This window comes from Amphiura filiformis, chromosome 3 (assembly GCF_039555335.1).
Source record: "Amphiura filiformis chromosome 3, Afil_fr2py, whole genome shotgun sequence".
In the NCBI taxonomy this organism is placed as follows: Eukaryota; Metazoa; Echinodermata; class Ophiuroidea; order Amphilepidida; family Amphiuridae; genus Amphiura; species Amphiura filiformis.
Window position 1 is genome coordinate 41,133,077 of NC_092630.1, and position 12,780 is coordinate 41,145,856.

General features: G+C 37.4%; 1 protein-coding gene across 8 annotated transcripts in view; it reads left to right on the plus strand.

Annotated features, from left to right (window-relative positions):
* The window catches only part of LOC140148521 (membrane-associated guanylate kinase, WW and PDZ domain-containing protein 2-like), a 97,118-nt gene that overhangs the window by 41,225 nt on the left and 43,113 nt on the right, over nt 1–12,780 (plus strand). For all 8 annotated transcript variants that reach the window (XR_011858493.1, XM_072170505.1, XM_072170506.1 and 5 more), the window contains 7 exons: nt 1,697–1,816; nt 3,034–3,346; nt 4,745–4,827; nt 6,268–6,325; nt 7,364–7,551; nt 10,514–10,705; nt 12,018–12,613. Coding sequence is in view for 7 of the 8 variants with exons in the window: in XM_072170505.1 (XP_072026606.1) it covers nt 1,697–1,816; nt 3,034–3,346; nt 4,745–4,827; nt 6,268–6,325; nt 7,364–7,551; nt 10,514–10,705; nt 12,018–12,613 (1,550 nt within the window). In the remaining variant the exon portion in view is untranslated. The remainder of the gene's footprint in view (nt 1–1,696; nt 1,817–3,033; nt 3,347–4,744; nt 4,828–6,267; nt 6,326–7,363; nt 7,552–10,513; nt 10,706–12,017; nt 12,614–12,780) is intronic.

Genomic DNA, 12,780 nt, shown 5'->3' on the forward strand with positions numbered 1-12,780 from the left:
AATCATCCAAGATGGCCCATATGGCACAAAATCAAAATTGCACTAAGTCCAGGTGAACTTTTTATTTCACAACCAAAAATTTCAATGTTATTGGGTTTAATATGACCAATTAGTAGGTGTATGCAAACAAAATCTTAATTGTCATTGAAGGTCATTGACTCATTCACAACAATAGAGGTTATCCACTTTACTCATCATGCTCATGTATGACTTCTAACAAAAGGTGCTGGTTAACGTAGTATTATTCATTCAAACCAATTCAATGCATGACCTCGGAGTCACCTGCATGACTTTCATGGGCTATTTTGAAACAGTTATGGTTGCACATTCAGGTACTTCTTTTGAAAGTTCTAAACAAGGTATAGCCAGCAGCAAGTTGTAGATGGTATAGGCCTAAATATAAGAAAAGCGTTTAGGGTTGAAATCAGGTGAAAAATACATCGAATGAGCACAAAACTTCGCATTTATGCTCAGAAAGGTGTCTTCTTAGCATGATTCGAAAGAAAAGGAGTATGGAAATTCCAAAGGGAAGCTGGTGATTTAATTTGTAACTCAAGATCTACTTGTTCATTTTTTTTTTCTTTTTACAGAGGGTATGATAGAGGTATTACTGGCAACTCTGCCAAATTACAGCTCAGTAGGCCACGTTTTTCACCTGAAATTATTGACATGAATATTTTGTGCCATTCTTGAGCAGTGCTGAACTCGGCCACTGGCAATTAAACGCACTGTGGCGATGGACCAATTTTGACTCGCACTTACAGGAAAATGAAATAAGTTGTGTTGCTGTAATTTGCAAGATAGTTACAAAATATAATTGGTATTCACTTCCCCAATTTTTACAGAAAAATATTGAAAAAATCAAAGAATAAGATCAATTTAGAAATGTCTGTGCAAGCAGTGCACAGTTGAGCTCCCTGCATGTCTATGGGAGCGTTCTAATCAAGTTGATGGTTCATTGGTCATCCCTACTGTTAGGGAACTGAAATCAGACTGAAAACACAAACTTCATTCGAGGCTCTGTCTCACCTGTTGCATTTACAAGGCCCTTGTTATAACCAGTGGTGGCGGATGATTTGTTTCTGGGGGGGGGAAGGGTCACACAAGGTTCTGAACAGAAACGTCACATACGGACCAACCCACACTACCGAGAACCGCGAATGCCGAGAACCGCGAAAGCCGAGAACCGCTCTAGTTTAGAGTTATGATACCTTATACGTTCCATTAACTGCCCAAACTGCCCATGCAAATCTGGATCATGGCCCTAAACATATGGCACACTGATGATGATGGTTGAATAATTAGGGCCATTTTTTATGTATTCAATTATGTAAGCAATGTAAAAAATAAGCGCCCACCCAAAATGACTTTGTTAAGCACCCTGGGCGGTTAATGGAATGAATATGTTACTTAATATCTGTAGAATGATGATTTCTGTTGCTGTACTTGAATCAGTTGCATATTTATGCATACATTATTTACCTAACTGCCGGGTTCAAATCCGCAATCCCCCGATTATGAGGAGGAGCATGTAGCGCTAGGCCACCGTGGTACCTAATGTGGGTCAGTCACTGGGACTACTTAGTTGCCAATTTTACAGTGTCTCTCCCTAAATTGATTCCCCGTAACATACATCTCTGGGTGATAATGATATTCTAACTTTGTGCACGTCTTGATTTTTATCTGTGTGTTGTAGGCACAACAAGAGGACCAAGAGATGGAGAAGTAGATGGTGTAGATTACAAATTCTTATCGGTTGATGAGTTTATGGCGCTGGAGAAAAGTGGGCATCTCTTAGAAAGTGGCATCTTTGAAGGTAAGTTTGGTTATCAGGTCTATACGCAGGTTTTTGAAGTGGACCTTCTTCTCAAAATTGTTTGAGGTGATTCTGACTTCAATATCGTAAATGATGGCACTCGCCTAAACGGGCCATAGGGCGCGCTAACTGTGAGTAACTAAATACTATCAAACGGTAATTGATGACAATTTAACAATGTAAAATATAAGCGCACACCCAAAATGACTTTGTTAGTGCCCTGGGCGGTTATTGGAATGAATACGGTAGGTGTACATGAATGTGAGTAAGTGGCTAGTTTACACTTACAGCGATTCTGAATGTGAATCTGATTGAAATGTTATTAGGTTTGTATATTTGGAACACATTAGCTTAGCTTCAGAACTCATGATCAGATGAGTCCTCAATTAAGTTGTTATCTTAAAATCATGACCTACCCTCTTTGATGTGTACTAAACAGACCAGTGAAACTGGCTGGACAGCAGTCACTGGACTTAAGCGATCAGTGGACTTTGCGACACGGTCACTATGTAGGAAGGAGCAATTACAGGACTTTAGCGATCAAAGGGTTTGTGACTTATCACCCAAGTCACCAGATTTTAGCTATCACTGGACTTTCATCTGATAAGGGCTCTCAGAAAGAGCTAGAGACTATGACACCCATCACATGAAAAGGTTTTGTGTTCATTAACATTGCAGACAGTTGTCATAATATACCGGCTTATGACACCTGTAAATTCATTTCACATGAATGAAGACCCAGTCCTCTAAGTCAGTGACTTTTGAATTAAGAGCAATAACCAGTGTACCTGTTTACATTGATAATAGAAGTGAAATCAATATCCCAATCAAATTCAATTATGCCTTTTGCTTACAGAAAAGCGGATGTAATCGCAGTGAGAATGATACATTGAAAAAAAGTAAACTTGTAGGTGAAGGTGACTGCTTCAACTCTTGTTTTATTTTAAAGCAAGTTTTAGGAGAAGCAATTAAAAAGAATAAGAGATCAATTTTCTTGTAATTTGTTGTATTTATGGGGGGAGAAGAAAGACTTGTACCTAGAACTCCCGTTCGCAAACCGTGATGCCCCTCGAATAGCGAGGGGAATATCTTACATGTAGATCATCATACAGGTATCAGATTCCAATCTGTGCTAACTTGTACCATAAATTGTATAGAAACATTCACAAGTAGATTAGTAACTATATATAAAATGACATATTTTCTTCCATTATCAGGTAACCATTACGGAACTCCAAAGCCCCCACAGTATCCCCCAAACCAAGGCCCTCACCCTCACCACAATGAGGATAATGACGACAATACAAGCAAGAGATCCAATGACCACCGACCCGGTGGCAGACCGTCAGCACCAGGGAAGAGAGCCAGGAATAAATCCACCATCACTGCCACAACATTGAATGCTTCTCCACTAGATGAGGAAGAGCAGAGGAGGAGGGAGCAGATTGAGAGGCTGGAAGAGGAACTGGGAGAGCTTCCTGGTAATTGGGAAATTGCCTTTACTGAACAGAGTGATATGTATTTTATTGAGTGAGTATCGAGTAGAGTAACATCTAAATTTGAGAGATAGAAATAATTGGGTCATAAAATTACAATGTACCAATATACCATATCAATACTAGTAGTTGGAACGAGTGACAGAAAAATTATTGGTGATCAAACGCCAGAAGCGATTGTGCAACACTGACGATGTCAGTAGAAAGTTGCCTTGAAGTCAACTGGTTGTGATTAGATGCTAAGGGCACTAATGGTAGTGACTTCTGATTGATATATTGGCAATCACTTTACCCATCAAGCAATGGATGTCGATGCAGAAAAAAATCCTTAAAAAATGCTACGCTCATTGCGTGTGCCTAGATTGATAATATGGGCATTATGAGTTTATACTTTTAGCTACCGTACATGATAATATCTCAATAATGCATGACATATTCCTTCCAATATTTCATTAATTGAACCATGCTTTATTTTTGCAAATATCTTCGAGCCCACCTGACTTGAACAGTACAATGTATTTATACATAGTACTCCTAGCTATATTAATTAATTAGTGCATGAATTCTCATGTATGCACTACTGTGCAGAAGTGGGTCAAACCAAAATGAGCTATTCAGTTGAAATCCATACACCCCCCCTATGGAAGACATGACCTTAATCTCCCACACAGGGAGTGTAGTCATCAAATGGAGTCACCCATTCAGGTTACCCCATTTGAAATTCACATACCCTGTGTGGGAGATTAAGTTCATGTCTTCCATAGGGGGTGTATGGATTTTATTTGGAATAGCCCAGTATTCCCTGGATATAATCAAAGAAAACAAAGATGTTCATGTAGAGATGAATAGCTGGTAATTAGGTAGAATGAAAAGTAAAATAAGCAAAGAATGGCTTTCTGGCGGGGTACAGGTAGATAAGATTCAGGCATCATTAGAATCACTATTGTTGATGGATGGGGTTTGCTGGTTCAATCATTGCGATTCCATTAACCACCTGACCTCCATAAGAGGCAACTTTAATTCCTGATTAATTGTAGCCTTCCTATCTCGTTCTTTAAAAATACGAAATGCACATAGTATGTAATGGAAAAGTTGAAGTGAAATGGCTCCCGATGGCTCCCCTGTAGTGGAGCACGTTTTGCACTCTCTAGTTGTCAGCACTTATCATCTTAATAGTTCATTCCTTAGGGTTACTACATTGGCGCATTATTTTTTTTAATATGGGGGAGGGATCAAATTTCAAGTTGAACATACTTTGTGTGCTAGAAGAGGGTGCCAGCCAATATTGGTTGGCAGGTCATTCAAGATATATTAGATGTTGAGAGAACAGCTTGGTTCTTCTTATATTGACTAGGTGTTATATATGGATTGAATTATATGGTTGCAGCGATTTAAAAAATAACACAACAATGTTTTGTTCTTGTATTCGTAGTCACGAGTCCGCTGCCACGCAGTGGTTAGATCCTAGGCTGGAGAGTAAGCAGAAACAGGAATTGTTGGAATGTGAAGATGATGGTAAGTCCAAATAAAAATAAATTGTAATATCAAATGTTATCTTAATTCTGAACTACAATTATAGCTCTACATTCAGAATTAGTTATGATGTTATGCATGTATTTTTCTGTGATCAGTTGTTGACACTATGGATCACGATGGCCTCATCTCAACGGCATAGTTCAATAACCTCAATTAAACACTGATAGTGCAAAATTTGACCTCAAATTGCAGAGTATGAGTTTTTGTACCCAAATTTTCAAAGGTCATTCAATGCATGTACAAATGTATTGGGGTTAAAGAACTGTGCCCTGATAGATGAGCATGTTGTGGATCCTAGTGTGACCTGCAAGTTTTGTTTTGTGTTTAGAAGGAAAGGTGTTTTTGAGAGATGTTGGCAAGGAAAATGAAAAAGTTGTCAGATAATATACTATAATTGCCATGTACCTGTGTTCTGACATTCACAAAAATGCACCACATTAAATTGTCATGCTTGATGTGATAATAACAGGTAAATTGTATGCATCGGTAATGTCACGGTTGACAATTGCAGTCGGTATTATTTCACTGAAATTATCTTAATTAAATCTTCAGCTGTACCAAGCAACCCAAATTTACATTAATAGAGCAGATATAAATGAAGACCTGCGTATCTATTGTATGATTAGAATAGGGTTTTGTAAATATTTGGATGAGTTGGAAAAATTGATTGATTATTGTCAGTTTGCCAATTAGTTACATATCAATATTTTGCACTGTGAACATTATTAGAATCAGGAGCGAGTTGTAGTACCAATTTGATTCTAATATTATATAGAAATTTGTTGTAAGGATAATAAATAATTCTAATCATTTGAATAATTTTCAAACATGAAATGACAAGGCCCGTTACATTCATTGTATTTAACCGGAGTATTTATAATAGATGATGTACACTAATGTAAAATGTCAGAAAAAGTGTGGTTTGTAGAATATAAGATGGAAATCAAATACTCTGCCTAAGAGTAATCTAATATTACCGGTTTGTGTGTCTTATTAGCAGAATTAAGGGGGTACTACACCCCTGTCCAATTTTATGCCTATTTTCGCATTTTTCTCAAAAATTATAGTGCAATGGGGACAAGTAAGATATGTATGTTATAGGGGCAAGGACTACAACTACTGCACTGGAATTTTATTTCAGCACAGACAACAGTTGTGGAGTTACAGTCAAAAATGAGGGAAACCAATATTTGATCAATAAATCAATAACTACTTGCTTTGAGTTGCTGAATTTTCAGTACAGTAGTTGTAGTCCTTGCCCTATAATATACATATCTTACTTGTCACCAATGTGCTATGATTTTTTAGAAAAATGCAAAAATAGGCACAAAATTAACCAGGGGTGTAGTACCCCCTTAATGTTGATTATCATGATAACTGACATTTTTTGCTCATTTACTGACATTCTTGTTTTGATAGAATTGCCTTATGGATGGGAAAAGATTGAAGATCCTCAGTATGGAACATACTACATTGAGTGAGTACTGACTTGTTATTGAATGCAAGATCAAATATAGATATAATATGGTGAATATTATTTGCCTACATCCAAGAAGTCTAAGTCAACAGGCATAGCAATTGAAGCAAGCATGCCTCAGACATTGAATTGTGCACGGTGTTGGTTATTTAAGGTTGCCAACAATTTTGCGGATGTGACACTTAAAATGTGGAATGCATCAACAAAAATCCACCCAAAATTTAACTTGTCAGAATCAATTGTAGGGGATATTTTGAGACAAAATTGGTCTAAAATTGTATTATTTTTGTGGCTTTTATAAAAAATCATCACAAACTTCATGAAATTTCAAAGGGGCTAAATTGAATGTTTTTCCGTTCAAGCTCCAAAACGCAAAATTACTGGGGCTATTTTCAAGTCACAGGATGATAGTTCAAAGTCACCCAATTGGGCTACCAAATCGCAGATGTGGCAACCCTGTGGTAATGTTGTATTTTACTGCTGGTAGTCTATTCAATATCACTACTTAATGATCATAATATGAGGCTTGCATGTTATCTTTCGATTAAGCTATACTTGAATGCATCAGCAGTGAAACTGTTATTCTTAACCTGAATAAAACTCCCTTTTCATAAAACATGGTGTGGTTATATCTTCTTTTATAGTAGGGACTTATAATAGAACAATATGTATTGAATATGCAATTTTTTTTACGAAACACAAAAACCTTGTAAAGGGGGTATTCATGGGTTTTGTCATTCAATTTGTATTTATTTATTTTTTACTTTATTTTTTAATTTTTTTGACTTTTTTAAACTGGCGAAAGTTTTGTTCGAGCTCAGATCCAGCATTGTAAGTCAAGAACCGACCTTCTGGCGAGTGCTGAGATTTTTTAACTTCATGGTGCTGCTGGAGTGCAAATGTACATCTTTCTTTAATGATTTGATACAATATATAACTCTTCATGTTGTACATTGCTTATAATAGTAACAAATAATAGCTCACCAACCACCTGTTTACCTAAGAGCTAATAAATGAAAGTCACATCTATCTTTACAGTCACATCAATCGTAAAACTCAGTATGAGAACCCAGTGGTACTGGCCAAAGCAGCTGCAACACAAAGTGCCTCATCATTACCTCGTCATGGCAGGAAACCACCTCCGCCACCAATAAGAGCGCATAGTGAATCCGATCTACCTAAACATGGGAATGGGTCGCCTTCGGTAGCGGTCACCACCACCTCTGGTAAGTTCCAGTAGAAGTGACGTTTTGTCCTGGATGATTTATGTGCAGTTGAATAGGCTCAATAGAGGGAAGAAACATTTTTGAAGGAAAATGTTGCTACATTAAGCTAGGATTACTTACCCCAAAGTCATGTTGACAAGAGAAGGCAAAAGGTTCAGTTAAAACAAGAATGGTGTTGTCAAATTAATAAGTAAAAATATGGTGGTGCTGAGGAATGATTCAAGAATTTGTTGAAAGGTTGGATCATGCAAACGAGGAGAACAAGATCGGTTTTTGGATTTCTCGTTTTAGAGAGAATTGGAAGAAGAATGCAAAAAAACCTATTTGCTGGATTCTACTTATAATTGTTATACTTAAAGGCCTATTCAGTGATTTGCTCATCCGGACGATCATAAAAATCATCAAAATTCAGATTTTGGTACCTTCGTCATTGTCATAGATGTGCTAACATAGCCTGCGAGTGGTTCAGCCGAAAGCTGTGTATTTAAGACAAAATAAGACATTTTACACGAATCTGTAATTTAGATACTGACAGTATCTAAATTAGCTACATGTATTTGAATGAGGCTTCAACTTGGTCAGTACTGCTGTTTTCTTTGTTTTTTGTCAAATTTGTCATTTCAAAAATACCAAATGACAATTTGAATGACTTATCCTTCACTTTTAAGCAATTTGTAAACAATTATATTTTTTTTACACTTGGGCTGGGATCACTGAACAACTTTAATGTCAATTATTTAGTCATGGAAGTATCAGAACTTTCACTAATTTGTGAAAAAGTTCACTTATCCTTGGTGAGAAAAGGTCATAGAATTTTGTAAATTTTCCATGGAAAAGTCATGGAATTTAACTTCTCAGAAGTTGCTCGAATCCTGTTGAACAATGACGAGAAATTAGATAATGTTTTTTGTTTCAGCTTTAAACTGCCATTCATGCATGCCTATCAGGCATCTGAAAGTAATCAAATTGCAATGCAAGCATTATCCGGGGCACATTGTCTTTTCAATGAACAAATAGAGTTATTGTCTATCATAACTTGATGCAAGCAAGTACTCTTACCTTTGTTCCCATTATGATGCACCGTGTGCTCAAATCAGTACATTTATAAGTCATATACACTGAAAACTTGAAATATGCAGGGCATTGACATAAATTTTTTACACAGACAACCAGACATGGCCTGGTGTAGGAAAGAACTTGCTGCTAGCAGAAAAGTGTGATATTCATGTATTTGTTAAATTATAAATTATCAGGGAATAGGCCACACAGAGCTAAGGGGAAGGATAGTCAACCAAGGTGTTATCCATCGTATATTGAATGCAAATTGTTTGGTGGGTACAAAAAAGGTGTATGTATGCAATGGCTACCTTTTGTTGTATTCTAAAATTTTAGACTGAATGCAAATTGATCACATAAATCAATAGTTGTTAGCTGCAGACTGAGATAGCTTGTAAGAAGTAATAATTGGATGAGTAAGGGAGGAATAGAAAAAGTGCTGAATCTAGAAAGCTTCCTCCTGGAAAATGTTGGCATTTGGAGGAAATTTTGACAGTACACTACAAAATTCCTATTGTAGGTGCCTGCACAGGTACACTGTTGTCAAGGTACCTGACTGGTACACACAGAGTACCTACACGGTAACAATGATGCTTCTGCACAGGACCCACCAGCAGCGGTACTGCCCAGGTACTACACAGTACCTGACCTGTGCAGGGGCCACAATAGGAATCTGGTAGTGTAAATACAAAATCGTAAGAAGTGGTTTTTTTTTTAAATAACACTTTACTTCCCAGGAAATTAAACATTTTTCCAGACCTGTCCTGTGACTGAGTTGTCCCAGGTAACATTCTCAAGAACCACTTCCTGTACAGACTAGACATGGTCATAGTAATGCAAAGTTTAATTGACAAATACCAGCTATTGGACGATGTGACTATTCTTCACTCACATAGCAAGACATTGTGTTTGTAGTATGTAATTGAAAAAGTGTTACAAGTGAGGTTAAAACCTGTCTGTTGCCAGCTCTAGCCAATTTAAATGGTGTAACATGATTCGGTATTTGTTTTGATCTTCAACACCTCGAGGATGGGATGTACTCTTAAACTTTATTGGAACATATTGAACAATGATTAAGTCAACTTCCAGAGTGACACAAGTGCACTAGATTGCAAGTTGGCAATTTTTGTGTCTGCTGCAAAGCTGATTATGCCTTACATCTGCTCACTTTAAGGAGTAAATCAAGAACAACGCTCTATATTTAAACTTGGAAAACGGAAAACTAGATTAGACCTGCAATGAAGAAGGGTATTTTTTTAACAATTGGTAGAAGTAAGCTCCGTTGTAGAATGAACTTCCAGTATTATAAAATCATTTCTTGTACATAATGAAAATACCAAGGAGGTGTACACTAGGTGTTTATAAGTTAATTAATCAATTTGAATAAAATCATTGAGTGTATCACATAGTGATGCATGTCACATTTCAACTTTATGAAAAAGTTGAGTAGGTGAATTTTATTGGTCACTCATAGATTATAACTTGCCATCAGTGTTCAGCAATTCATATGTCTTTTAAAGTAGGCCTTTGGAAGTTATCTTCAAAATGTAAAACTGTTGTAAAATCATCTCACATATGTAATAATAGATTGCCAAAGTGATAACTATTTTTCATGAAATCTTAGCATCCATTCTTATGGATTTTACCTGATTGTAATATCCATCAATTTGTGATACACCCAACAAAGTGGTTTAGAAAAAATCTTTGTTGCACAATATCGCTTTAACATTGTGACAAAACTATAAGGTGCCATGATCTCAACATGTCAATTAATGGTTAAAACCCCAGACCTCTTTCACTCATATCTGTGAAGTACAAAGTGCATAAAAAGCACTTTAGAACACACATGGGAATGTGTATTTTCTGTCTAACTAAAACCCCTTGTGATTTACTTTGATGTCCACAGATGAAGAATGGAAAGCAATGTTTACCAAGCACCCGGAGGAGTTAAAAGGAGAGAAAATAGTGACCACTATTTGCAAAAGCACTGTAGGTTTTGGCTTCACTATCGTAGGAGGTGATGACCCAGAAGAGTTTCTACAGATAAAGAGTGTGGTTCCTAATGGACCTGCATATAGTGATGGCATACTAAAAACAGGTAAAGTAGAAACGTCTTATGTAAATGACAGTTTTCCAACCTGTTTTCAGTCTTCTTTACTCATGGAGAAAAAGCACATACATATAGCCTACATTTAGACACATTCTTGGTGAAAATTTGTGGATGATTAACAGGAATGCAAGTAGGGACAGTGTGTATTAGGCTATTACAGTTTAAATACATATACCATAATTTGGAAGACATGGCCTTAATCTTCCACACAGGGAGTGTGAATTTCAAAGGGGGCTACATGCATGGGTGATTCCATTTGAAATTTACACCCCATGTGTGTGGAATTAAGGTCATGTCTTCCTTCGGGGGTGTATGGATTTCAACTGGAATAGCCCATTAGTATATCTATAAATCAACTTACCGTTAATGCTTTCTGACATTTGTACTTGAAAGTAGAACACATGTAAAATCTGCAGGTGAACATGGGTCTTTGCATGTTCTCATTTTCATGCCCGTTTGGCAGCATTACCCACGCGTGCACCGCACACACGCCTACATCTTGAATGGTGTGTAAACTGTGTTAATGCTTTTATGATGGTTGGCCTGAAAAGGAAGTGTTGGACTGCTCAATTTCCAATATGATTGATTGATTACTTACTGTCTTGAAGGGTTGTTCTGGTCTAGCAATGATTAACATTATGACTGCCTGAATAATATGTCATTGCATCTGTAAATTGCTTGCTTGTGACATTTGAGGTGCAAAGTCCTGAATGAAGCATATTGATAAAAATGACAATGAAATGCCATATCCGACCTAATTATTGCTCTGGGCACTTACGTCAGTCATTTCCGGTAGAGGGACTTTTTTGAAATGAAACATACAAATGGGAATTTACATGCATGAACATTCAACATACAGTGTATGCTGTGTATCTGAAGTCAAAATCATCATAATCCTAAATTGCCGGTTCAGAAGATGATTTTATTCAAGACATTTGATGGAATACTAGTTATACAAGTCATGTGCATTGAAAATGGGTGCTTAAACAATTATCACTCCAAATATTCTGCATGGGGAACTTATTAGGGGAGAGCAGGGCTGCTAATGAGGCAGAACAGTGTACTGTGCGCGTACAGATATTTTCGCGTACAGATATTTTCGCGGTTTCAAGTATTCACTGACAATTTCGCGAGATGTTAAATTTGCGGTTGTTGGCAACTTATAATAAAATACATAAACATATTCGCGGGTACATATTAATCCGCGAAATTCGCGAAAATAAAACCACTGCGAAAATGTCAGCGTATACAGTATGTTATAACTGTTTTAAAAGTTTTCATTTTGTCTTTTATTTTTCAGGTGATGTATTAGTTCATGTGAATGAAACACTTGTCCTAGGCTACACGCATCATGAAGTAGTCGCCATGTTTCAAACTATCAAACCAGGTCAGAAAGTCAGACTCGAGGTTTGTCGGGGCTATCCATTGCCTTTTGACCCCGACGACCCCAATACAAACATTGTTACATCATATGCCAACCTTTCCTTGCCTGCGATGCCTGCATCACCCGGATCAGCATCCATCAAATCAACACAATCATATCCAGAAAGACTGTCCAATCATGTTAGTCCGATGCCGCACTCGGCGTCAAACGACTTGGAGACAGCTTCGAGAAGCAGCCATCACAGTGGGGACCATGATAGGCATGCAACAAACCATGTCAAATCTATGCCCGAATTGACTCCTCAATCATCACGAGATAGTGATTATAAAGTGCCTGTGTTAGGTGTGAATTTAAAGCCTGGATTTGGACTGCCTAATGATAGAGGGAGTATCTCCAGTGATCAGACCAGTGATTCACAGACTAGTAACCAATCTGAGATGCATGCTATTACATTTGTGAAAGGAACTCAAGGATTTGGATTTACAGTGGCTGATAGTCCATATGGCCAAAAGGTATGTACCAGAGAATCGTACCTGTCACCTAGCACTACTTTCAGGCTTGTTTGTTGCGTTAGTACACTATCCAGAGAGCTCACGCTACGCGCACTCGTTAAGTGTGCGACTGCCGCAGACTGCTGCTACCTGTCACCTCTTTGTGTTTCAGATCTTCAAAGGTATCA